Source organism: Centruroides vittatus, unplaced genomic scaffold, assembly GCF_030686945.1.
Source record: "Centruroides vittatus isolate TY-2023 unplaced genomic scaffold, ASM3068694v2 scaffold_769, whole genome shotgun sequence".
Taxonomy (NCBI): Eukaryota; Metazoa; Arthropoda; class Arachnida; order Scorpiones; family Buthidae; genus Centruroides; species Centruroides vittatus.
Window position 1 is genome coordinate 2,855,782 of NW_027122717.1, and position 27,432 is coordinate 2,883,213.

Sequence of the window (27,432 nt, forward strand, 5' to 3'; positions counted from 1 at the left end):
GAAACGAACAAGTTGACGTCATCAACGAAGTTTCAACTTCCAGTACGAAGTGCTTAGTTCCCATAATTCCATTCTTAGCAAGATGGATTCCATTCAAATGTCGCACCAATTATCCACAATTCATTGGAGGGTAGCGGTCAACATATCTGTTGAGTGCTGAGTGTGTTGAGTCAGCGTTGACAACAACGCACTTCAACGTTGTAAAAAGGAACGACTTTTACCGAACGTTGAGATCAGCGCTAGTCAGCGTTGAAAATTGGAATGTCCCGTATACAGATACCTGAGGATCTCAACTATAAATAAAATGTGTCTATAACTATGAAATTTTTTTATTGTTAACTACATTTTAGAATATTTTCTTGCGATTTAAATTTAAGTTAATGTAATTGCTGATTTACATTTCATTCAAACATTCCATTTGCTCGTATACAGGTAGCGCCATCTATTGGCGCTACGTGTAAATCAGTAAATCGAAAGTTTTACATTTTCTTAAATATTTTTGTTAACAGACGGTGCTACGTATAAACCAGCAAATCAAATCCAGTTGGAAATTGATTAATTTACAGAAATCCGATAAATATTTTTGGATGGAATGTTCGACATTAACTAAGGTACACAATATAAAAGCGTAACTGCCGAGTTTCGTAGCAATTGGTCCAACGGCCTAGGACTGTATAGCGAACAAACAACCAAACAAACGAACATTCTCATTTATATATATATAGATAAGATTAACACATTCTAATTAAATATACGTTTAAAAATAAAAAGATCTCGAAGTTATAATTTCAGTAATTTTATACATTGTTCTTGCAGCTTATATTTTTGGATTTTTCCGCTTTCCGTTTTTGGAAATTCTTCAACGAATACGACGTATTTTGGGATTTTGAACTTGCTTATCTGGTTAAAATAAAAATTAATAAACCTCATAACTTTAATTAAATACTGAATAAATTAACACAAATTATTATCAAATCGAAGTTATTTACCTTGTCTTTGCAGAATTCTTTAACATCTTTTTCTTCAATTCCTTGATTAGGTTTCAGTTGAATGCAGGCGCACAACTCTTCTCCCATTCTCGTATCTGGAACTCCCACAACCTGTAATTTTCAACGTATAATTTAATAAGTTTTAAAAGAAAACAGTTATTTATTCACTTACGTATGCTTCGGAGACAGCAGGGTGTTTAATAAGTAAATTTTCGATTTCTTGAGGATATATATTTTCACCACCTCTTATGACAAGATCCTTAATTCTTCCAGTTACGCAAATGTTACCTTCTTCGTCCATGCTGCCGATATCACTACACAAATTCACACGACAAATTCATTTACATACACAAGAGCAATACATTTAATATAGAAAATAGCATCGTACCCAGAATGATACCATTTGGAAGTATCCAGCACTTCGTCAGTTTTGTCCTTGTCTTCCCAATAGCCGAGAAATACGTACGGAGATCTACACAGAATTTCTCCTTTAGTGTTAAATGGCAGTACGTTACCGTCTTTGCCGATAATTTTGATCTACAATAACAATTAGATCACTGTTACAAATTGAAAAGTAAGTATTTGTAGATAATTTAAATTGATATACTTCGACATGTTCGATCGGTTTTCCCGAATATCTGTCTGTGGGAGAACTGGCTAGGGAGATCAAACACGAAGCTTCCGTTGTTCCATACCCATTCTTTAAAATAGAAATATCCCTTTTTGAAACATATTTTATTAATTATTAATAAACAAATATTGTTCAATGTATTGATAAAAATTTATTTATTTTTAAGCAGACAACATTTCTAAAGTCAAACATTTAATAGAAATCGCTCCAAACAACAGCCGTAACAAAGATTGGCTGTTGTTTGGAGTAATTTTTAATTTTTGAGAGTTTTTTTTTATATTAATTCTGAGATTTGTTTGTATTAATTAAATAAGATGACGTTCAGAAAACGTACGTACCAAAATTTCTATACCTAATCTTTTCTTTAATTCTTGTACCAAATATTCAGGAACAGGAGATGCTCCAATTATACCTTTTAAATAATATTTCATTTCATTCATTGTTTTATACTTATTTTCAAGAAAATTCGTATTATTAATAGAATCTAAACAAACATAGCGGAAACAGACATATAAATGTTCAGAAAATATAAAAGAATTTTATAAAATAGCAGAAATACGTTAGGCCAAAGCAAAATGTGTGTGGCGATATTTTGATATTTCTTACACAAGTTCAAACAAATGCATATCCAAACTCTGAAAACGACTGTAGTCTACATATGCGAACGACAGTAAACGTATACTGTAGGCTGGACTATATAATTTAACCGTACGATGTCCAAATGTTCTAGGCGGTTAATTCTTTAACCTATAATTCTGAAGGACTCGGAATCAAATCGATTACCAATAATTTTTAATGGGCGGTTTGTTTGTTTTTAGTATATTTAGTCCGTCTGTCACTACTGACTTTCTCTATCGTGGATCTCATCAAACCCATAATGAATACGATTAGAAGGCGTTCTTAATGTCCTTAACTGGGAAAAATGTCAAAAATGAAAAAGATTGTTAAATTGATGTGATAAGGCAAGGTAACAAATAGGCTACCTGCTGAGGGAATGTTTTCCGAAATAGTTTATTAGAAACTGGTCCTTACTTAGGTGTTAGACACATGAAGAAAACCCACAAAACTCCACTTGATCAGCCCGTCTATACTCGGCTACTACTTGGCCACTGAAAAGAATATTCACTACTAGCAAGTAGGCCCGGCGTTGCTCGGGCAAAAGTAACAATAGCGAAGATTAAGATTATTACGTTATAGTCAACCTTACCCGTTTTCACAGAATGCAAGAATTGGGTCCCTCTGTTTCCGGACTAATTGGAGAATTTTTACATGGGTCTAAAAATAAGTTCGATTTCCCGTAAAAACGAAAAAAACTGCATCTGCATCTGCATCTTGCACGTCGCTTTCTCTTAACAATTGCATTGTTACTTGACACATCCATTGTTACTTAACATTTCCATTGTTACTCAACACTTCCATTGTTGATGGAAGTATTAAGACTTAATCTTGTCCCTCTCTCCCGTGGAGATGTATTTCGAAAAATCCCTTCTCAGTATGCGTTCTGGTGACGTACCCTAACTGTGTACCAAATTTCAACTTTCAACTCCTATCCATTTGGGCTCTGCGCTGATTATTATTATTATTATTATTATCAACTCGTCTCGATTATATATATAGATAAGGCAATAGTGCCGAAACTTTTCACCTGGATGGGGCATAAGCTGTACGGAGGTGAGGCACAAATACTTTGTATATTCCATATATACGAAAAATGTGTGCCACGGGTTGAATTTGGCCCAGGACCATAGATTGGGCACTATTGGTGTAGAACATAACACGTGTATATAATTTAACCAATTAAATAGACAAGTTAGACATAATAAACAGAGCAGTTGCTTCAAAACTGGTAATACTTCGCTTCTCATAAGTAGCAGTTTTCAAGAACTTATCTACAACATTAAGTGATGACTCGTATATATTTTATATTGTATACACTCTTTCGATAAAGTATATCATTATAAATTTAAATACAGAAGAAGAAACAGAAGATTATTATAAAATAAACATGTACAGTACAGTACGTTCTTGTTCAAAAGACGAAAGCCTGAATATATTCGATGTGTATGGAGTTCATTGTTTCTAATTGTTAAACGAATCATATATAGCGGTGAAATGTATATCAAGGACCATCTGAACCTGGTTGACAACAAGCAGAGTATAAAACGCAAACGTGTAAGTACTTGCAACATCTTTCTTCATAATGTATACTATTTGGTACTTTACAGAAATTTTAGTTATACAAATCTCTTCTGTATGTTAATGCGAAGTTTGATTAAATTGTTACGTTCGTTCGTTTTACTTTTCGAAATATGAAAAAATCTGGACCGTTTTAGTGTTATATAATTTATAACATTCTTCACATTTCACAATGATCTTTACGGTTTTATGAATGTAATATTTTCTGTTTTTTTCCTCGTCAAAATGCTCTTTCATTGTAAAGTAAATACTGTAAAATATTACCTGTTTTCCAACTTTTCAGATCATAATTTGAATCGGAGAGATGTTTTAACATATCAAAATACATTGTCGGAACTCCATACACTAACGTACACCTGCATTTCATATAACGTCTCAAATGTAATTATATGTATAAATTTTAAAAATAAATCCTATGATATACTCAAGTATGTGATACCTTTCGTTTTGGATGCTCTTGAGAGAAGAAGGAGTATGAAAGACCTCCGAAGGGATGACACATTTTCCTCCAAGCTGCAACGTCATCATTGGTCCCATAATATTACCAAAGGCATGAAAGAGTGGCACTTGCAAGCAAAGTATTATATGCTAACAAGTACATCGATAAAATTATTGTTAATAGTTTATAAATATAACAAAATCTTTTAAAATGAAATTAATTTAATACCTCTTTATCGAATCCCATCTTTTTTGCAGATGCAGTTGAGTTATTAACTAATTGAAAATGGCTGGATGTAGCGGCTTTTGGATACCCTGTTGTACCCTTTCATTTTATTTAAAAGATATATTTCAGTATATTTCAATTAACATAGACATTTAATGTAATTTAACGAATTTTTTAAAAATTAGTTAAAGCGATGATGAGAGTTGACAGTTCTTTACTGAATAAAAATTTAATTTTAACAAATTATGTTAAATATAATGTTAATATTTAAATCACTAAATGCATTATTATTATTGTAAGATAAGTCCATGCTAAATAATTTTTTTACTGTTAATGACTTAATTTTTATGAATTAATAATATATAAATTTATACGCATCATTAATTTAATGTAAAGACATTCATATATATGTAACGCAGTACTGTAAAAGTGGCTCACTGCGCAGAAAGACGAGTCAATGGGTCTCGGTGTTAAATTCGACATTGTCACAAATATTGTCACATATACAGTAATACCTCGGTTTTTGTTGACTTCGGTTATCGTCGGTTTCGGTTTTCGTCGATTTTTTTTGCGAAAAATTTGTCTCGGTTTTCGTTGATTGCTTCGGATTTCGTCGGCATGCCCACGTGATCTCGCTGCTAATTTTCGAAAACACAGGGTGACCGACGCGTTTACCTGCTAAGTGTGGCGTTGTTTCTCGTTGTGTGTGCATTACCCTGCTCGTCTAGCCAAACAATTCCTTTGATTTCCTTTTAGCTTTACTATGGAGTCCCACCAGTGGCCAAGCGGTTCCATTTCCTCTACACTGAGAGTTCGGTCGTGGGTTCGTGCCTCGTCTGGACGGGCTGGACATATGAAGTTTTCCGGGTTTTCTCCACGTCTATAACGCCTGAATAAAGGACAGTTACCCTTGAAAAAAGACTTCCCAAAAGGCATTCCTCTAAGCACATGGCCTAAGTGTTGTGTTTCCATAACTTAACCAAACAAACAAGCTCCATCAGGGGGCCAAAGAAAGTTTAGAGAGCCAGCAGCCTTTCGAATGCCATGTTAAATGTTCATTTAGTCTTTTATATTGTTTTTAGCATTAAACACTATAAAATGTATTTTTGGTATGTATTTTGGAGTGTCTAAAACGAATTATTTGGATTTATATTGATTCATCTGGAAATAATTGCCTCGGTTTCGGATTTCGCCAATTGTTTTCGAACGAATTATCGACGAAAACAAAGATTTTACTGTACAATCAATACTTAAGTTTAAAAGGCCGAAATTGTTTAGATTACAAGGTAAGTACAGGGTTTTTGGATTGAAGCATGGATATCCTAATGCTAACCCTGAAAATCATAATAATATAAAATAATACGATAAAATATACAAACCGACGTGAACATGATAGTGCAGGGATCATCAAACTGGATTATTTTCTGTCTTTGGTGAAATATTTTTCTATTTTCACTTCCATCATTTTCTTGTATATCTTTCAACTTATACGTTCCTCTGTTAATGAGTTAAAATTAAAGAGAAAAAATTTATTAAGTTAAATTTCTTATAATAAATATTTACTGCATAAATTATTACAGAAAGTGTTTCGAAACTCATGGGCGAAAATTTAAGGGTGATAGAAAACATCTAAACAAGCAATTTTCACCATGCAATGCATGGGCGGAGAGCAAGTGATGAACCGCTAGGAGGTATCCGTTACTTTCACATGAAAGAATGAAACACCAAACGGATAGAGGAGGTACTAAATAATTTTATTGACAGCATGTGTGGTAAAATTACAGAAACTGCTCAAAAGAGCGATCGCCTACGGTAACGCAGGCGTTACACCTGCGATTTTTCCGTCTGGCACATGTCTTCTCGGGAAACGCTGCCTGTACAGTCTTTCGGCTTCCAGATCATTCCCATTCGCAAGACCATACATAAAATGCATGTCCATCTTTTCCTGATTACTGTACGTCCCCATGCCTTCTGAGATCCACGGTAGAAATGACGATGTGTAAGAAAACTCGCGCTTTATGCTTTCCATTACAGCGCCGTCTAGCGGTTTGCTCTCCGCCCATGCATTGTATGATGAAAATTGCTTGTTTAGTTGTTTTTTATCATTCCTTCAATTTTTGCCCATGAGTTTCGAAACACCCTGTATAATGCATTATAAATCAGATATTTAATAAAATAATTTTTGTATTATCAATAACCAAATATAAAAGTGTATTTGTATGCAAATTAACAAAAGTAAGTGGATGTTACTTACGGAAAAGATTCATTTGTAAATGTAATTATGTTTTGAAGACTTCTCACTCTGAAATTATAGAAAAGAACGAAATGAGACATTTTATTTAAAAATGAACGAACTTTTGTGAACGTATTTGAGACGGATCGGAGTTAGGGACCTCGGGCACCGCTTCACAAATTATGTCATATAAATTTTCTGATTTAAAAGTTTTAGCCGTGATAATAGCCTTACATTGCACCTGAAAATATTTTATTTCTTGTTTTATAATTGATTATAATTAACTTAATATTTTGTTTGTTTATTTAGAGTAATATATTTACTTTGTTAAGGGTATGTTGCAATTCAGCAGCTCTGTATGCAGGATTTAGGCACACCTACAAAGATCATTGTAAATATTCAAATTAATAATCAGAAATAATATGATCACAATTGTTTTGCTATATTTTGTAACATTATTTGAGATGTTAGCCTTCGGCTCTACTTCTCCGAGAAACCGTAATCGAATTCCAGCGGGTCGAAAACCGAAAGAATTTTTCAGAATGAAATAGTCTGACCGAAATATGTGGGCTTTCGTTCTTCACCAACCGACCTGCCTATTGCCGTATCACGATTGAAACGGTAGAAAAGCCCTCTTAGTTCCCACAGGAAGAAAAGAGTTTAGAAAATCAAAATACTAAGATTAATCATTTATTAATAAATATCCAATTACTAGAATCAATCCTGCTTTAAGAACGGCAAATTTCGAGAGGATCCATTCGTAATTATTTGGAGACCAAATTGCAATTCGATCGTTTTTCTGCAAACCTAATCCAATCAAACCAGCAGCAAGTTGATCGACCTGAAAATATAAAATTAGTGTCATAAAATTCGTACAAAATTTTGTTTAAAGTACTGCTCAATATGAAATATTTACATTCAAACTTTTCCTACATTTAAGCAAGACTTCAATCATGTGCGTAGTTCGTGTAAATCATCTATAAATTATTTTTATCTTTTAAGTTTAGCTATGAATTAATTATGACATTTTGAAGTGCGATCAATTAGCCTGTCCGCGTGAGGAAAACATCTGATGGCATTAATATAAATGTTTTGCTGTACAGTAGATATTATTACGAATTTATTATAGATATTAGTCTCTGTAATCCAAAACACTTTTGGTAGACTAATCTCACAGCAATATGGTTGGCAAATTGATTTTATTTGTATGTAGTGTAGTTTTATGATGTAGTTCTAAATAAAATCAATTTGCCAACCATATTACTGAGATTAGTCTACCAAAGGTTTTTTGAATTACAGAGACTGAATTCGTAATAATATCTGATGACAGCTATCGACAGACATATTAGTCTGTTATTGTTTAGGGAGTACACCCGTAACCAGTGTAAAAAAAGCATCGAACACTGATGTTAGGTAGCGGGTTTCCGTCTGACCAACGGCCTGGACACATGAAGCTTTCTAGATTTTTTCACGCGTCTAACACTTAAATAGGAACCGGTTTTTTTTTTATAAAAGTCCTCTTTCAATTTCACTTGGCATTGATCTATCCCATAAAGTTAACTATTGTAGTAAGTAGACTTATAGCTTATGCCGGATCAATTAAATCTCACTACCGAGTCGCCCACAAAGAGAGTGGCCGAGTTAGATGACGCGTTACCCGCTTCGGTCATCCGGCCTCATACTTATTTATTTTAACATATATAGCAAGAATAGTATAGCTTGATGTTCCTGGATTGGTGTTGTCATTAATGATAAATAGCAGTATTCGCTAGATGTGACTCTGCTGTTTGAAACCAATCATACGACGGTTACTGTTTTAGAAGTTGCCGATTCAAATTTAGAGGGTGAATAGATAAGAATATTAATAATTATTCTATAGAAAAATTACTTAACATTAGACCCATTCTGTTTTGTATCTTACTGTTTCATTTTTGAGTCTTTCCACCTTTGCGGCACTAAAGATGGCCTTTTTTTCTAGCAAGCCCGTTGTGGGTTTGGCCAGGCCCACAATGGGACGAGTCAGATATATCAGAACCAACCGCCACACGAAAAATTGCTGGAGTTTTTAGAATCGTCCGTATTTACGATGGATCCTCCAGGGCAGGAGAATGTTACTTTTTCCATCTTTTATATCTTGAATATATCTATTTGTAAAAATGAATTTTTTTCACTTGATATCATCATATTTCTCTAAAGTGCCTTCCTCGCGCGAACAGAATATAAATCGTTACGTTATTAATTCTAAACTAAACAAATTTTAAACTTTGTAAAATTAAAGTGAACTAAAAATGTATTTTAGAAATATACTCACCTCTTCTTTAAACTGTGTAAATGTCTTATTTATATTTTGAAATGGTACAGAAATGGCCACGCTGTCTCCGTATTTATCAGCCGCTGTGTCTACCACATCGCCGAGAGTGGCATTAAAAAAAGTAAAACCTCCGCGTGTGTGCCAATAACTTCCTCTCGTTTGGTTAGATATTTGTCTAGAATAATTTCTGAAAAATGAATTTTTAAATTATTCAAATTGAAAAGTATAAACGTCTTATAAACAATTAATATTTTCATTGATTTGTTATTTAAATGTTTAAAAATTTTAGTGATTCAAAACTAATACAGTATGACCGCGCTTAACGCGGGGGATGAGTTCCTGGACGACAAAGCGCTAAGCGAAACAGCGTTAAACGAGACCATTTTAACATAGAGTAAATAGGGTTAGGGGAACATGCGACCAAAAAATAAGCAATTTTACTATAATTTTAAGTTATTTTTATATAAATTTTTGAATAATATTATATGTTAAATAACACATAAACATATGCGCACAGAAATGTAAAGTTAATTTTTTGTGACGAAGGTCCTGGCTCTTCTGAAATTCTTGTTTTTTGCGATGAAGTCGCGTAGTTTCATTGGTCTCTCTCTTTTTCTTTCCTTAAGCAAATGTCGGTAGCGGAAGATCGCGTCCAAAATGCCTGGTTTTGCTTTGGCACTCCTATCAAAATCTGGATCATTCTCTACAACTGGATCAACCATTTCGGTTATCGTTACCAAACTTTTACTAAGGAAAACTGTAGAGAAATTTTTTGGGTTCTTCGTCTTCAGAATCTCTATTTTCCAGTTCTACACGAATTCCTTGTTCTGCCAGTTCTTGAAGTCGTCGTTGCTAAGGCTCTTACCAGAAACCTGCAGTACCTCCCCAATATCCTGCTCGTCTACATCTCCTGTATCGATTAAGTCGACAATTTTGTCAACCTAACGATACAGCGACAGGCTCTTCTCAATAAGAATTCTCGGATACCTCCAGCCGTAACTTCTTCCACACTCCGTTCATGCATTTATCAGTTAATTCTTGCGAAGCAAGTCGATATTTCCTATGGCATCCATGATGTTATATTTTTTTTCCAAAATTGCACACGGTTGAAACTCGGTGTTGGGCCTAAAACACTAAAACTCCGAATGAAGTAATGGAAAAAACCCAAGAAAGACCCCGTATAAAAAGGAGGGGGAGATGGCGATCGAGGCTTTTTTGTCACCAGTCGTGAACCTTTCGGTGTGTGTGTACATCCCGCCATCTCCATCCTTGACTCAAATCTGGATTAGCTCCTGAAGTAAACCCAAATCTGGATTAGCGCCAGGAAGAGACCCACATCTGAATTAACACCTGAACCCTACGTGAATTAGCAATTTAGAAAATCAAAATACAAAGATTAATCATTTATTAATAAATATCCAATTACTAGAATTAATCCTGCTTTAAGAACGGCAAATTTCGAGAGGATCCATTCGTAATTATTTGGAGACCAAATTGCAATTCGATCGTTTTTCTGCAAACCTAATCCAATCAAACCAGCAGCAAGTTGATCGACCTGAAAATATAAAATTAGTGTCATAAAATTCGTACAAAATTTTGTTTAAAGTACTGCTCAATATGAAATATTTACATTCAAACTTTTCCTACATTTAAGCAAGACTTCAATCATGTGCGTAGTTCGTGTAAATCATATATAAATTATTTTTATGTTTTACGTTTAGCTATGAATTAATCATGACATTTTGAAGTGCAATCAATTAGCCTGTAAACGTGAGGGATACATCTGACGACAGCTATCGACAGACATATTAGTCTGTTATTGTTTAGGAAGTACACCCGTAACCAGTGTAAAAAAAAAGCATCGAACACTGATGTTAGGTAGCGGGTTTCCGTCTGACCAACGGCCTGGACACATGAAGCTTTCTAGGTTTTTTCACGCGTCTAACACTTAAATAGGAACCGGTTTTTTTTTAATAAAAGTCCTCTTTCAATTTCACTTGGCATTGATCTATCCCATAAAGCCAACTATTGTAGTAAGTAGACTTATAGCTTATGCCGGATCAATTAAATCTCACTACCGAGTCGCCCACAAAGATGGTGGCCGAGTTAGATGACGCGTTACCCGCTTCGGTCATCCGGCCTCATACTTATTTATTTTAACATATAGCAAGAATAGTATATTAGTTTGATGTTCTTGGATTGATGTTGTCATCAATGATAAATAGCAGTATTCGTTAGATGTGACTCTGCTGTTTGAAACCAATCATACGACGGTTACTGCTTTAGAAGTATTTTGTTGCCGATTCAAATTTAGAAGTTGAATAGGTAAGAATATTAATAATTATTCTGTAGATAAGAAATTGCTTAGTATTAGACTGTATTCTGTTTTGTATCTTTCTGTTTAATTTTTGATCCTTTCCATCTTCGGGACACTAAAAAGGGCCGTTTTTTCTAGCCAGCCTATTTAGATTCGGCCAGGTACACAATGGGAAGGGTCAGATATATCTGAAAGAATGCCACACAAAAAATTCTTGGAGTTTTTAGAATCGTCCGTATTCCATCATGGATCCTCTATGGCGATAGAGTCCAATCGTTTGCTTTATATTTTGAACATCTCTATTTGAAAAAATGAATTCTTCTCACTTGATATCATCGCATTTCTCTAAAGTGCCTTCCTCGCGCGATCAGAATGTAAATAGTTACGTTATTAATCCTAAATCAAACAAATTTTAAACGTTTTAATATTAAAGTAAACAAAAAATGTATTTTAGAAATATACTCACCTCTTCTTTAAACTGTGTAAATGTCTTATTTATGTTTTGAAATGGTACAGAAATGGCCACGCTCTCTCCATATTTATCAGCCGCTGTGTCTACCACATCGCCGAGAGTGGCATTAGAAAAAGTAAAACCTCCGCGTGTGTGCCAATAACTTGCTCTCGTTTGGTTAGATATTTGTCTAGAATAATTTCTAAATAATGAATTTTTATATTATTGAAATTGAAAAGTATAAACGTCTTATAAACAATTAACATCTTCATTGATTTGTTATTTAAATGTTTGAAGATTTTAATGAATCAATACTAATTTTGATTAATACTGTATTTCCAGTTTCAATTAATTAGAAAATAGATTTTAAAAGTTAAACATATTACTTATACAAGTTATGTAATCATATATAAATTTTGCAAGTTTTCGTTACTAGTTAATTCTTTATCCGAATTAATATACTTAAAATGTTTGATGATTCCAACGGGTCTAATAAGTGTGCAAGTGAATAAATCCACTGACGTCTGGAAATAATTTGCGGGTTTGCGCTACAGTAAAAATATATGCAATGAGTAATCAACAGTAAATGAATCTCTGAACCAGAATGAGTCATGAATATCTTTACAGTCACGTAAGATTCGAATTCAGATTAAGCGATTAAAGTAAAATAACTCTAACGTGAATCGGCATGAACTTTAACCTATCAACCCGAAAGTTTCGCTAGCACCTCATTGATGAAGAAAGAGGGTTAAGTTTAAAACTTGAGCCTTGTAGACCCATTAGTTTTTTTCTCTGGGAGCATCTGCAGTGCCGGATGAAGAAAAGAAAATACCGCTATTACAGCGATTTCTGCACTTGTCGATTGTTTATATTTCGGCAATCTCTTTACATAAAATCCTGAAATTTTGCACAGTACCTAAGAAAATAAATATCTTCTGAACAAGATATTCCGACTTACTATAGGCGTTTGGAAAGCGGAGAAATTTACCCCTGATAATCGACACATCTGATTCCCGTATATATAGTCAGTCAGTGACTTTTTCACTTGATGCGGAATCACTGTCGTGACTATTGATTAAGATTTTAAATTATAAATTATAAGTAATAATTATTATTATATAAATAAAATTTTTTTATTGTTATTGAAAATTATTAACTTTTTATTAGCATACCTGAAGTAACAATGACTTGTTAAATTAAATTTTAATTGTAGAATTCATCTGGAACAACGCAGCATTTCTTATTTTACAAGAGTTATAAAGGAAATTACCGAATAGGGCAACTTTCCTTCTACTTAATCGTTATAAATATAAACAAATTGAATATATTTAGCAATGAAAGCCATGTGACATTTTGTACTTACCAATGGCCAAGCAGATAAAACTACTCAACACTGTGGTACGTGGAGTTTTCAGGGTTTTCTTTGCGTATCTAATATCTAAATTGGAGTCAATTTCTCATAGAAAGTTCTCCCGCAGACACTCCATATTGGCAGATCACCTAAATATGTGTTGCCTCGTCCCACTACTCCACTCCACTCCACGTGACTTATTTGCCTTAAATTAATTAGAATAATTTCAAAAATACTCTGTAAAAATGAATCCGTTTCTATTTCATAATATCACCACATCAAAGTAAATAAATTTCGTAAATTTTATTAAAAATTGATATTTGTAAATTCTTCAAACAGTTTACTGTACTGTTTACTGTATAGTTTACTGTTTCATTAAGATTTATTTGAATATAAGCACACAACTTTCTCCCACTCTTGTAGCTGGAACTGCAACAATCTTTTTTGAATAAATAACTCTGAAAAGAAAATACATTTCCTTCTTACGGCCCGAATGATTGTTTGCGAACTCATCGGATACCCAAAACTGGGTATCCGATGAGTTCGCAAACAATCATTTGTATGTCTCTGTCACCTCTATCGGTCTTCAATTTGCATGTGGCTACACGCATTCCTTCGTGGTGTTGCGATTTTGGTTTGAAAAGTGTACGTAAATGTATTATATGATTGGGCGCGTTGCCCTGAGCCCACAGTGGCATTAATTTAACTGAAATAATAATTTAACCGAATTAATTTAACTGAATAAGTAAGCCAATAATATAAGCTGTTTCACTTGAAACTGACTTGTAATTGGTTTGTTTATCCGGCTGTATCAAAGCCGTTTTCCTGGGCAATTCGCCCATTGGCTTTTCTACTTAGCTTCTTGCCACTTAGACAGAAAAAAAAACTGCATTCCTAAGTAATTATGCAAATCACGCGCATAAATTTATCATGCCGATATATTATTTTTAATGGCCGAGTGAATAAAACCACTGAAATCTGGTAGCTGGTTGCGGGTTCGCGCCTCACCAACGGGCTGTCTACGTGAGGTTTTATAGATTTTCTTCACGTATCTAACGTATAAATTTTTCTGTAAATCTTCGTCCGATGGCGATAATTATGATTAATTATTTGAAGACAAAGTCCTTCCCAAAAATAAGGAACCACCATTTATTGTGTCCAGGACATTACATTTTTGGCGACTGACCTTTCCTTTGAGGCTACTGGTCGCCAAACATTCCTTTAAAAAACACAAATGTAAAGTAATTAAAAATATAATCATTTTTTAAAAAGCAGTTACTGGTGATATACGGACGTCTTCTATTCTTCAAAAGGTCAGTCTTTGTCTTCAAATAATTAATCATAATTATCGCCATCGGACGAAGATTTACAGAAAAATTTTTAAAGTATCGTCACCAGGGGGTAGCTTTTCTCATCTACATTTTACCAGCGCCGATTTCGTTGTAGATAAAAGCCGAAACGACCCCAAGAAGGTATGATGGAAGAAGAATAGAAGACGTCCGTATATCACCAGTAACTGCTTTTTAAAAAATGATTATATTTTTAATTACTTTACATTTGTGTTTTTTAAAGGAATGTTTGGCGACCAGTAGCCTCAAAGGAAAGGTCAGTCGCCAAAAATGTAATGTCCTGGACACAATAAATGGTGGTTCCTTATTTTTGGGAAGGACTTTGTCTTCAAATAATTAAGTATAAATTTCTCTTAGGAAGTTCCCCACCGAAGATACCTCTCTTTGACAAATCTCCCTTGCATTGCGTTGCCTTATTTCATCAATCCTATCTTATCGTGTTCACATTAATGTGATTGTAAAACGATGTTTTAAATAAATTCATTAAACAAAATAATTAGTTTGTTTCATTTAATTAATTTAAAATTCCATTTTTGCTTAATATGAATAACAAATTTTTATGTTAGAATTTTAAATTTTCCAGGATGTATTTTCATGTAAAAACTTTGATATTATAAACAGGAAAATTTTAGTCAACAAATTTAAATGAGGAATAAATAAGGAAAATATATCGATAAATTATTAAATTTAAAATTTATTTGATATCGCAAGATTTCGATTATTATTTCAATAAGATTAGAATTAAAGTTTTAACAGGCGTTTCTAAAAGCCTTATTCACTAACTGGAGAGAGATATTTTCAAAATGCTTTGTTTATTATATACAATATTTCATTCCACAAGGCTGAGGTGTTTAGTTAGGTTTGGTTTGACGGGATGTGCCAAGGGTGATGCTTCTCGGAATGACTTCTATGGAAAACTGGCCTCTATTTTGGTGTTGTTTTATACACTTTCCTCCATATGGGCACTAAAAAGACTGTTTTAGTAAGCGCACTATGAGTTTGGCCAGGCCCACAAAGGAATGGCCGGGTGATGAGGGATGGAGCTTGTTATATGCGGACGGTCATTCCCGGCCCGTCCGGATTCGATTCACAGTGATTGGTGATTGGTTGCTTGTCTTTAACGCTCGGTCATCTCTACTCATGTGTTAGACACCAGAGAAACTCCATTTGGCTAGCGTGTGTTTACGCACAAATCTGCGGCTATCAGTGTTCGATGGTTTAATCCACTCGGCCACTGGTGGACTAAGTTGTAAGGATTCGTACTCTTACACAATATCATAGATATAGACTACTGCTCGATATTTTTTAGAGTTTGATAAATTTCGGTTGAACTACGAAAAGTTATCCGAGATTTAAGGAAAAGGAATCAGATTTACCAGTCACTCATTCAGTCCCTCGCCCCAGTAGATGGCGCCACGTTACCTAGCTCTTCGATTGCATGCCCGGCTGTACCGATTTAAAGGAAATAGCATTTCCTATCGCCAATATGTCAGCAGTTAAGCTTAGTTCACACTGAGCACGATACGCTGGCGAAAGCGAAAAACAGAGTGAATAACACGTCAGACATGACGTCGTTTCCAGCGAATTTTACCATTTCGCGAATCTCTTCGAAATTCGGAACAGTCGAACTGTTTCGCTAGCGAAAAAATTTCGCCACCAATCGTATTACCGCAAGTTGTCACGTAGTTCATGTTGTTTTCAAGATGGCTACAGAAACTTTCTCACGCAATACAGTAAATGTTGTATTTACGGATTTTTGGTATTTCTCTCACCCAGCATCGTTTTCTTTTTGACGTATCTTTTTTCTCAAAAAAATATTGAAATACAAACGTGGTTAACGACGGAATATCGGAAGCGGCCATTTTGTTTTTCGCGATTAAGTTTTCTCTTGCTTCCAAATGATTGGCTCTTTAAAATTCGCAATCTCTTTTCGCTTTTGGTTGTATGGGTCAATTTCGCTAAGCGAATAAAACTCGTTTTTCGCTTTTCTCATTCGCTTTCGCTATTCGCTCAGTGTGAATTAAGCTTTACACTCAACTCCTCTCTCTCATTCTCATTGAAATTTTCCACTTTTGCTAATATGAATAACAAATTTTTATGTTAGAATTTTAAATTTTCCAGGATGTATTTTCATGTAAAAACTTTGATATTATAAACAGGAAAATTTTAGAGTCAACAAATTTAAATGAGGAATAAATAAGGAAATTATATCGATTCCTAGCATTAATTTCCTATTTCAAATATATGTTTTTGATTCGTGTCAAGCAACTCACCGACGTATGTACAGTACGTTATGTTTCAGACGCAGTTCCCTCAGTCGAGACTGGACAGAATCTCAAACGCGACTGCTTTTAACAAGCGACTCCAATTTCTCAAGACTTTTCCCGCTTAAACGCGAACTGATTTTATTTTATTTCTTATTTTTTAGTTTAGTTTACTTTATTTATTTACTTTAGTTTCGTTTACTTTAATTTAATTTCTTTATTACACTTTTCGTTTTTATATGTACTTTTCGTCATATTTTTTTTATTTTTTTAACAATAAATCACTTATAATCTTGTGACATTGCTGCTCAAACTGCTCCCCCAGGCTAATTACATCGATAAACATCGTTTCGAGTTTCTCGATGTCACCTATCTAGTACAGTGGAACCTCGCTTAACGAGCATAATTCGTTCCAGAATCTTACTCGTAATGCGAAACAGTCGTTCAGCGAAACAACTTTCCCATACAAATTAATGTAAAATACGATAATGCATTCCAAACCGAAAGAAAATACTCAAATATTTTATATAGCCTATAATGTTTATTCAAAAATATTATACAATATACATTGTTAAGGAGCGTGAGTCATCTTTATCTTTTCTTCTAGCGCGAAATGAACCAACCTGGAATTCGAATTCGATTTGCAGAAAACAAAAAAAAAAACAAAAAAAAATGAAATACAGTAATTTCTAATATTTAATTATTGCCTTTACATAGCCCAAGAATTTAGCATATCGTTTACCTTGTTTATTATATAACTGGCTATATGGTTACAATTTGTTTTGCTCCTTATGCGAATTACTCCTTATAAGAGGTGAGGATCCACTGTAATTAAATGCAATGTAATTTGGTCTTCAAATAGGTATTAGGCGTAAAATTAAATTAATAATTATAATTAAATTAATAAATAACGAAGTATAATATAAATTACACAAGGCTTTCTTTGTACCTGTATAATTCTCTTTTTTTATTTGCCGAGACGCGTTTCGGGTCTTTGCCCCTTTTCTGTCCGCTTTTTCCATTTAGGTGTTATACATTTAATTTTTTGAAAATGTATAATAATGTGACTTTTTTTAAAACTCTTTCCGCCCTGTGGGCACTAATAGGGCCTCTTTTAGTAAGTCCATTATCAGTTCGGCCAGGCCCACAATGGGGCGGCTGGGTGGTGAGGAAAGGGGCGCGACATATCCAGTCGAATCATCCCCGGAAAATTCCTGAGAATTTTTCGTCCGTTCGGATAAGATCCCGGTTTCCCGGAGCGGTAGATTGCTACCTTTACCGCTCGGCCATCCGGCCGTCGATAGTGTAGCTTTTGCCTTTAAAGCACTAAAGTACTTATAAAAGCTTGGGTTCTTAAACGGCACTTAAGCTCTCATCTTACAGCTTAATAAGCTGTCAAACAAAATTGCGAGCTTCACCCATGTTAACGCCCTGTCCAAATGTTAACGCCTGCATTATAGTTCTTGTTAAACGTCGGAATAGTGGTCTCCCATTTCCTTCCATAATGGCATGGAGATTGACAACGTATGGGAGGGAATGGGAGGGGCTAAAAAGCAAACAAACAGAAAGGAAGACAGTTAGAAATGCCTTAGGGATTACAACATCAACACCGCCTAACTGTATGTCTAAAAGAAAAACAGGTTAGTTCACTATTCAGTAAATACATCCAAATAATGGAAGTTGTAATAATAGTTGTAATTTGTACAGTTGTAATTTTACCGTCATAATCACTGTAATAATTGTATTTATTCCAATTTGTAGAAATGTAACACTTGATGAACTGTGCAAGTTACACAAAAAATCTTGCCCCGTGTTGCACAGTGAATAAAGAATAACGATGCCTATCGCATTTCATCAGAGTCAAAAACTTCTGAGTGTTATACTCAGAAGTTTTTGTCTCTGATGAAATGCGGTCCAAACAAAAAGAAAAACAAAGATTTAATAATGTTTTACTATGTAAATTATTTGATTATAGTTAGCCACCAAGGGGCCGTTTATTTAACGGTTGTGTTGTAAAACATTTCAAAACCGGATGACAGTTAGTTACTGTTTTTTTTTTTTTTTTTTTTTGACCTAGCAGCCATTTCTAATAAAGTTATTAAGTTTATAGTGTTGCCACCAGGCCGGTTTTTGAATTCATGGTCCAGATTGATTATTAATTTGTCCGGTTTTCGTGTAAATTGTGAAATTATGATAAAAAAATAAATTTATAAACATATTTGCGAGTATTTTATTTTAACAGTTAAACATTCCGCATAGGTTTTTATCAAAAGCGATACGAACCTATGCGCGGCTTGATTTCGGCGCAGTAAAGTCTACGCTTTTTAATCAAAAGCGATACGAACCTATGCGCGGCTTGATTTCGGCGCAGTAAAGTCTACGCTTTTGATGAAAAAGCGAAGAATTGTTGGGAAAAGTTTTTTGTACAGAAATTTATCTATTAATTTATTATTTATAAAATTTTTTTTTTTTGAAACAATTTAACTTGAAGTTATTAAAAATTTTGACGTTAGTAGTTCATAACCTTTACTTATAACTTTTTCTCTTTATAAAAGGCTATAGAAAAACGCGAGAGAAAATCTAGGCTCTCACATTACTGTATGATTTTTTACGAAAAGATCATTCGGTTTATCTAAAGATTTAACTTGTTTTCATTTTTAACTAATAGTAATTACGAATAAAGCTTTCGTAATTACGACCAGAAAATACCACAAAACGAGTCCGGCTATTAGCGCTAGTTTACGCAGCGGCAACTTTAGAACTAATACTTGCTCGGGGTCTAGACGCTTGTGTATTTTTATTGGCTGAATCAAAGATTCGCCACAACTTCACAAATGTTGAGCTGATTTTGTATTAAATTAAGCCCATAAAAACTAACGGAATTTTAGCACGGCTTTCCTGATGACATTAAGCATCAGTTTAATTCATATTGAAGTTGCCAACTAAATAGTTATTCGGCGAGTGTGATTCATCAGGTCCACGTTACAATGCACGCGCAGTTCACCTTTGTTTTATAATTATATACAATCATTTCTAGAAAAGGTAATTTAAGTGGCATTAAATAATCATCTCTCCCGATATTACGGTAAAAATATCGAGTTGTTCTTGTATTTTCGCCACGTATTTGCTTTAGTTTCGTCTTATATTTCTTTGTACGGTCTTGGTTAACGCGAAATGTTTATATTTACATGTTCGTATTTCACGTCAGCTTCACCACGTGCATTTATCGAACCGGCCCTATTCTAACTCCTAGCCCCACACCGGTGTGTTTTTTAATCGTCATTATACACGCGTGAGATTCTGAAATTATAATTTTAAAAAAAAATCAAAAATTGTTGATAAAAATTCCCTGCTTCTCGGTTTAACGCGTAACAAACGAATTCAACAATTGAACTTGTTGTTGTTGCGTTTTGCTCTTGTTACGAAGAGTGCGATTTGGAAAGCGGTTCGAAGATGTTTTTTGATGGTGGAGAGTATCGACCCCTGCCCCATCCCCCTGGGTATGAGACGTTTTACATTTTATTATTATTTATTCGGATAAGAAATTCGTTTTAGAGATTAAAGGCTTTATAGAAAAACTTTCATCTACAATATGTAATTAGGCCTAATTAAATGAAATATAAAGATTCCGACTCTGGTTTATATCTGAAGTAGACTTTACGATTTTTGTGTCTTCCTGTAATGCAGGGCTTTATAAGACACAATTTAGGGCTTTTCAATATACAGTTATTTAAACGAGTAATCGGGCCTCTTTTATATTACAGATTCGTGTCTAACTCTGGTACGGAATATGACGAAATTTACTAAAATTTTAATCCGAATTTCGTTTAATAAATATAAACTATAACTTTTTAAATTTTAATATGCATTGTTTTAAAATAACAGAAAAAGATTTAGACTAGTCGAGGTTAAGCTACAGTTCATAAAAGGCTTATCCCCTGTCGCGAATAAATTTAAAAGCACCAGGATGTAAACTATAGTTTGAGAGTAGAATTAAATAGTTATTGTCTTTGCATATTTAGGGAGGGATCGGATAAACATGTGGACGTGCGAAGATTCGTCAGTCCACACAATTTGGATGATTTTAAATTTCGAGGCAGCAAGATGAAGAAAGGCCTCTTGAAGCAGTTCGAACCGTCGACCGGTGCTTTCGAAGGTTTGGACGTTTTTGAAAATAACATCAAGCCTGCTTATAGACAAGTTTTGATGAAGGTTCGACCAATCTGTCAGACGGCCTGCCAACGTTTTAACAGGTAAATTACATTACTGTTTGTATATGATAAACTTATGTATATTATATATACAGTAAGGGTATGAGCTGTTTAACGAGCGGGGTTAAGGAATTATCGTAGAATTTGGTTAAGCAAACTTTACTTGGTTCCATTTGTTAAGTGATAATAGGCAGTTGTGTATCTTCTCATATCTAAACGTAGAAATTCTGCCAATTGTTTTTGATTCCGTTGTAATCTTATGGATCCTCCGTCACCATCTTATTGTACTCGTATTTAAGCGGCGCCTACTCCTATATATAATCAAACTTGGATGTAGTGCCAGTGTTTGTTACTTTGTGTGAATCGAATATTTTCCAAGTGTTATAATTTCTCTTTAACATTTTTTAAATATTCATGGTTGAAGCTTCGTAATTCAATTTCAAGATTATATAGTTATTTTATTACAAATTCTTTCTTTTCTTGTTTAGTGAGAGATTGGTCGAGGATGTAAAGGACGAAGAAGTGTATAATAGAGAGAGCGCGGTTCCTCCACGAAACACAAATGAAATGGCAGAGCACGAAGATTGCGTGCAAGATAATCCTGGCCATTACAACACCCGTAAATATCGGGAAAGAAATACATTGAAGAAAGTCGGGTCGTTCTTTAAGAGCATGTGGAAACCCGTTAAGAGGTAAGATTTTGTACGCGATTTAGCCTCAGCTCTGAAATTGGCAGTAAATCGAGTGCGGTGCTCAGCGGAAGTATCGATTACACCAAAAACTTTTATAGTATTAAAATCTGAATCTGAAATTCGAGTTAGAAATGTTTGTGAATTGATGAGAATCGCGTAACTTTCCCGTGTTGTACGGCGCTGTATCGAGAATTGGCGGCGTATTCTTCTGCCACGCCAGTGTCATTACGAATGCAATGAAAAGTTGAGATAAAAATGAAAAAATAAGCTATTTTGAGTGAAAAATTGAATTCTAGACATTACCGAACCAAGGAATTAGTAGAAAATTTCATTATCAGGCCAACATTTGCAGTCGATCGATAGAAATAAGGCGGAACCTCGATATAGCGCCGCAATATGTTTTAATGGAATTGAGATCGAGTTAGACGTTTTCCATGAATAATTATGCTTTTTTTCTACATTTAGATCAGTGCAGAAGGTGTGTAAAATGGCCAAAGGTGGAGAATGCGAGTACGTTCAGTTCGAGTAAAGGTCTCTTGGCTTCCATCTTTCCATCGAGAATAAGATCCTGCTCTATAATTTGCTGGATTTGGTCCGAGTTGGCTTTGGGTAAGTGTCTATGGCAACTTTATTGTATTTTACGCCAAACACTTAGGAGATTTTACGGTCTCAGTTTATAAACTAACACGTACAATACGCAATTAATGGCCGGACAAGAGGAAAACTGGAAATATTTATGTACCGTGGAAATGCATTATATTTTGATGCGATTGAGATCGTACCTACAGAAAACCCAAGCTTTTAGGGTATCGGGCATACATAGCCTGTATATTCTTGTTCTAGTACTCACAATAACACATCCTCGTGACACAGCGAAAGCAATAGTATAAATGAATGTATAAATTAAATTATCCAGTAATCTTACATGATTAACAATGGCATATTTGATACATGACACGTGGCAGTATGCAATTAATTGCCGTAAGCAATATCATTTCTGCTTGTTGGCATGTAAGTGTAAGTTAGAAAGAAATAAAGTTATTGATGTAAAAATTAATTAAATAATTGAATATTTTATAGGAAAATCTTGATTATTTTCTTTTATCTTCACAGAATTCGGAGGAAATTTAGAGATCTTCATCTCTATGTTCTGAAAATTATCGATGACTTCTCCCGATTTTGACATCTCGATTGCGTCAATACCAATTTCGATTATGACTTCCCAATTTTGACTTCGTACCGGCTGAGTCTCCTTATTATTGTCTTAATAAATTTGCATTTTTCCAAATTGGACTACACAAATTCTGACTCTCGAATTATGTCTACCCCGAATTTGACTCCTGAATCGTGTCTGTACTCGAATTTGGACTCTCCCGAATTACGTCTACCCTCGAATTTGACACCTGAATCGTGTCTGTACTCGAATTTGGACTTTACCGAATTTGTTTGTTTTTCTCGAATTTGGACTCTTAAATTGTGTCTCTTGGAATGTATCCATTGCTTAATTCGTCGTATTAATTTACTCAATATCCGAAGAACGAAAAGATGAAGAGTTAATACAGAAGACGGATTATTTCCGAAATTTCTCGTCAAGTACGGAGTTTTCGACAGAAAAATTGCGTTGAATGAAACTGGAAGTGGCACTATCATTATGAAAATACAAATTGAAATAAATGCCGTTAAGCATTGTTTATCGCTTGCAGGATCGTAAAGTCTAACGAAGATACATTTGGACAACTCGACAGAATTGTAATTTACATAAAACAGATTCCGAACTAATCGAATTAAAGACAGTTGCAGAAGAATTGAAATCAATTTAGGATTTCTACAAGATATTCTGTGGCAAAGCTTGGTGTTGGATCAATTCGAGAATTTCTAAATTTATCATCTCCGTACGAAGGCGATTGGTGCATAATATAAATGTAATTACGAAGAAACGTCGTAACAATTGAATTGTTACTGTAAACTATTTTATTTCTGTAATAAAGTCCCTCGTTTGAATTGGCATCGAGTTATTTCAAAATCACTAGAAATTGTCACCTTTTAAATTGTGCCCAACTGGGTTTAATCGACTAAATTTAACTCCTTGAATTAACCGTTGGTTTCTACATCGGTGATAAGAGAAACCTCCCGAATTCTGTGGCACGGCATTTGCCAATGCAAGCGAATCACTTACTTTTACATTCGAGTCAATGGAAACGATTCGCTTTGCTAACCAGAAATGGGGATAAATGAGCTCGTATTTCAAATAGAATAATAGGAATTGTATCTTAGACAATGCAACTATTGTTTTTATGTGGGTGATTCTCTTGGCGTTAGACGCCCCACTTTGTATAACAATATTAAAGCGGGCGTTTAAATTATCGGTTAAAAATCGATATAGGGATTTGCGTTTTTTGTAATAGTTAATAGGTGTAATTTTTCGAACGCTTTTTTCTATAAATAATTCTGTAAAGAGTGTAAAAGCTGTAAAGATCACAAATGACGTCATACCGAATATCTTCCTGTTATAATCTTACGAGTTGGAGCATTCCGTTCTAAACATTACTGTGACCATAGGGTCGGCACGTCACAATGCCCTGTCTGGATGACACCAGTATGTCGGAGTCGACATAAGATCTCGTTCTCGCACGAGCGGTCACGTATTAAAGGCGGCCGGATCTGGATGGAGACGACATGAGAGACAAGGCGGTTAGGGAAGTGCACCAAACACACTTCTAACAATAACAAATATTCATTTATTTAACTAAGTACACAAGAGACTAGTAACTTATAGCCTAATTTACGTCTTCGATCTAACAAGTTCGCGAGTCGGGGTAGAGAGAGTTTACATCTAGAAACTTTGTATAGATACCTTTATTTTCCGGATTGAGGAATTCGGATCCCGAAGGAGTTCACTGGGAGTTGCTTTTTCTCTTCCTTCCGAAGTTGCTTTTGTAGAGTCACGTCACGTCAAAGGAGTTCACTTATTTAAGGTGTTCTCTTCTGCTGGAGTCACTTAAAAAAGTCCATTTGGATGGAATTCTCTTTCTTCCGAAGTTGCTTTAATAGATCTCTAGTCATCTTCTGAATTGAAATATAGGTTTGTGGCCAATGACAAAGTGTGAGGTTTTTAAAATCGAGTCGAAATTACGGGTAATTATAAAGTTCCGAAGTCGGGATATTTCGGAGGTTAAACCGGAACAAGAGCTTGTGTTGGTGATGTAGACCAGACAGGAAGGAAACAACATACGTGTTTTAAAACAAACGCGACGCGATGATAAACGAGGAGGGAAATGTCAACGGAGAGAGAGTGAGAGTTTTGTCAAGGTGCTCGCGAATGAGTGTCGGGTCTAGACAATCGAGAAAGAAGGGAGTTAATGTTAACCGCTGAGGGGAAAACAGCCACAAGAACATCTGGTAAATCGTTTGAGTCAAAACGTTAGAGAAAAGGGCCATAACAGAGTAAAATACGAGCGCAGCCTTCAAAAGCTCGGTCAACACCTCTTGAACCTTTCCCGACCCTGATCGGTCTCGGTTTCTGTTTAAAGACAAAAGAATGTCCAATCGGGGAAGAGAGTGGGAAAACAGGACCAATCAAAAGGGTGAGATTCGAGGGAAAATCCTATAAAACTCCGAATCTCAAGGTCAAGAGTCGGTTCTCCTCCAATTCTGGCAGTGGTTGATCAGCGTCACATCTTCTCCGACCCTGAACTGTTCCATCTCAGCCGACCCATCTCCGTCTTTTCAAGACTTCTTAACTAAAAAGACACTCTCGCCTATGTCGTCTCTGCCCCGGAGGTGCATCACTGTCTTCGACTGTTAGACAACCCTATGAGATCAACGATCATTATTCCCAGCGTCTGATCTTCAAAACAGTCTGTTTTTGTTCGTAGTGTAAGTTAAACATAAATAATAAATACATTAACTTCTACTGACTGAAAAGTTTTTACGTTGAACCGTACGACTACATATTCTCCATGCTCCGCGCGGATCAAGGCAGCGACTGTGACATTCGCATTCGCTTGCATTTCAGCGGCCGGGTGGAGAAGTGCTCCCACCCCCTAAAATTCTATGAGATATAATACCAAGTACTCCACGAACAGTCAGGTGGGCGACTCAAAGCCGGCATAGTCACCTGGACTGAATAGTAAAACGCGATAGTCTTGGCGGAGACTCTTGATCGCGCCCTGGAAGTAGGTTGATTTCGACGAGCTATATCTCGTATAACATAAGAGTACAGTTGTCTCCTGAACACTATAAAATGCAGACACACGGACACTTGGCAATCTTCATCTTAAGACATAGGTGCATGTATTTCAGTTGATACATGCACCTGTGTTTTGTACAAGTTTCGGGCTTTTTAAGGCCCTCCTCAGCCAACTTGAGATCACGAGTTCTGAAAGTTCAAATAGGTTTTCTTTAAAAATCTTTAAGTAGTTTTACATTTTCACATAACAAATGGTCGGTTTTAAAGTCTGCCATCACATATTCTATAATTTCGAATGACATCTATTTCCCGTGAGGCAGTGTGCGTAGGTTTTCCGACACTTTACACAAGACCGATAAACTTTCATGTGCTTTATGGTTTCACATGCCGTACACCAAAGGGAACTTTTTCATGACATCTATCTATCGTGAAGTAGTGTGATAGTATGGATTTTTCGACACTTTTCACAACAAAAGCCGATAAAACTAAAATTTATAGTTTCACATGCCAAACACCTGAAGGGAACTTTTTCCGTGACATCTATCTCTCGTAAAGCAGTGTGATAGTATGAATTTTTTTCCGACACTCTTTACGTGTTTTAGTTTCGTACGCCGTCCATTCTAAGGGAACGTTTTACATAACATCTAATTCTTCGTAAAGTAGTGTGAAGTAGTATGGATTCTTAGACACTTGTTGGTTTTCCCTTTCATTACTTTAATTCATAGTAAATTTATAAACCATTCACTGGTACCTGTTCATTTTATATTCCTTTCTATGGACAACAAAGAAGTTTTATCTCGCAAACGAGCTTCCGTATACTATTCCCTCCGGAAGCTCGAAGCTCGTTTGCCTATACGGAAGCTCGTTTGCGAGATAAAACTTCTTTGTTGTCCATAGAAAGGAATATAAAACGAACAGGTACAGTACCTGTTCGTTTTATGTTCATTTTATATTCAGAACTTCGTTTGTAGTTAATCGGGGACTCCTATCCCTAAGGTTTCCATATCTTGTCTCAACTTTTGTCTATCTAACTCCGTTTTCGAGATTAAGAAAAGACAGGCGGATGGACGAGGTGGGAATATATAGGTGTAGGATTTTTCTCAAATTGCAGCCCAAAATCAATTATTTGTTAATAATATTACAATTATATGCTAAAATGTTAAAATGTGATCAATTTGATATCTGTAGTATTGTGCGAATGTCGTGTTGAACTACTTTTCGTACTTTTTCATTCTGTTACACTTCAGTGACTTCAGATATTTATAGGGAATAAGAAGAACTTACAGATGTGTCGGAGTTGCCGTGATCGTCTAGTGGTTAGGACATTGCGTTGTGGCCGCAATAACCCAGGTTCGAATCCTGGTCACGGCACTTTTTTTTTCGGTTAATAACGGTGAATTCCTTAAAGTCCTTTTTAAATATGGTTTGTATACGTAATTTTACATTTGAATTTTTATTTACATCGTTTAATAATAGCTTTTAAACGTTTTTAAGCTACATTAGTAAACAATTTTACTAAATTTCAAAATATAGACCAGAACCTGTTTAGAATGTAAACAAATTCATTTCTTTTATTACTTATAT

At 34.9% G+C, this 27,432-nt stretch overlaps 2 protein-coding genes and 1 non-coding gene across 3 annotated transcripts; 2 read left to right on the plus strand and 1 right to left on the minus strand.

The window, feature by feature from the left end:
• Nucleotides 1–762: 762 nt before the first annotated feature.
• LOC136989846 (medium-chain acyl-CoA ligase ACSF2, mitochondrial-like) lies at nucleotides 763–16,183 on the minus strand. The gene is made up of 21 exons (XM_067288130.1): nucleotides 16,084–16,183; nucleotides 13,664–13,849; nucleotides 13,559–13,601; nucleotides 11,808–11,994; nucleotides 10,451–10,579; nucleotides 9,838–9,965; nucleotides 9,025–9,211; nucleotides 7,426–7,554; nucleotides 7,037–7,090; nucleotides 6,836–6,954; nucleotides 6,735–6,782; nucleotides 5,860–5,977; nucleotides 4,484–4,579; nucleotides 4,256–4,404; nucleotides 4,081–4,172; nucleotides 1,959–2,032; nucleotides 1,597–1,689; nucleotides 1,378–1,526; nucleotides 1,162–1,303; nucleotides 990–1,100; nucleotides 763–900 (listed from the first exon to the last, which is right to left on the minus strand). The coding sequence occupies exons 1-21, from the start codon at nucleotides 16,181–16,183 to the stop codon at nucleotides 781–783; spliced, it is 2,454 nt and encodes an 817-aa protein (XP_067144231.1). The 3' UTR covers nucleotides 763–780.
• Nucleotides 16,184–20,769: 4,586 nt separating this feature from the next.
• LOC136989912 (uncharacterized) lies at nucleotides 20,770–22,243 on the plus strand. The gene is made up of 3 exons (XM_067288215.1): nucleotides 20,770–21,009; nucleotides 21,456–21,659; nucleotides 22,125–22,243. Exons 1-3 carry the CDS (start codon nucleotides 20,861–20,863, stop codon nucleotides 22,186–22,188), a joined length of 417 nt encoding a protein of 138 aa, XP_067144316.1. The 5' UTR covers nucleotides 20,770–20,860; the 3' UTR covers nucleotides 22,189–22,243.
• A 4,904-nt stretch (nucleotides 22,244–27,147) lies between these two features.
• On the plus strand, nucleotides 27,148–27,219 carry TRNAH-GUG (transfer RNA histidin (anticodon GUG)). Its single transcript has one exon. It is a non-coding gene; the product is annotated as a tRNA-His (tRNA).
• The last annotated feature ends 213 nt before the right edge of the window (nucleotides 27,220–27,432 follow it).

What these genes read in the sequence shown, in the direction of transcription:
- LOC136989846 (XM_067288130.1), bottom strand. Translation starts at nt 16,183, where the DNA reads ATGAACTACGTGACAACTTGCGGTAATACGATTGGTGGCGAAATTTTT. An exon ending in TCTCAAATACGTTCACAAAA is followed by an intron (nt 6,783 to 6,835) that starts GTTCGTTCATTT and finishes CTATAATTTCAG; the next exon opens with AGTGAGAAGTCTTCAAAACA. An exon ending in AACCGATCGAACATGTCGAA is followed by an intron (nt 1,527 to 1,596) that starts GTATATCAATTT and finishes TTGTTATTGTAG; the next exon opens with ATCAAAATTATCGGCAAAGA.
- LOC136989912 (XM_067288215.1), top strand. Translation starts at nt 20,861, where the DNA reads ATGAAGAAAGGCCTCTTGAAGCAGTTCGAACCGTCGACCGGTGCTTTC. An exon ending in GCCTGCCAACGTTTTAACAG is followed by an intron (nt 21,010 to 21,455) that starts GTAAATTACATT and finishes TTTCTTGTTTAG; the next exon opens with TGAGAGATTGGTCGAGGATG. An exon ending in ATGTGGAAACCCGTTAAGAG is followed by an intron (nt 21,660 to 22,124) that starts GTAAGATTTTGT and finishes TTCTACATTTAG; the next exon opens with ATCAGTGCAGAAGGTGTGTA.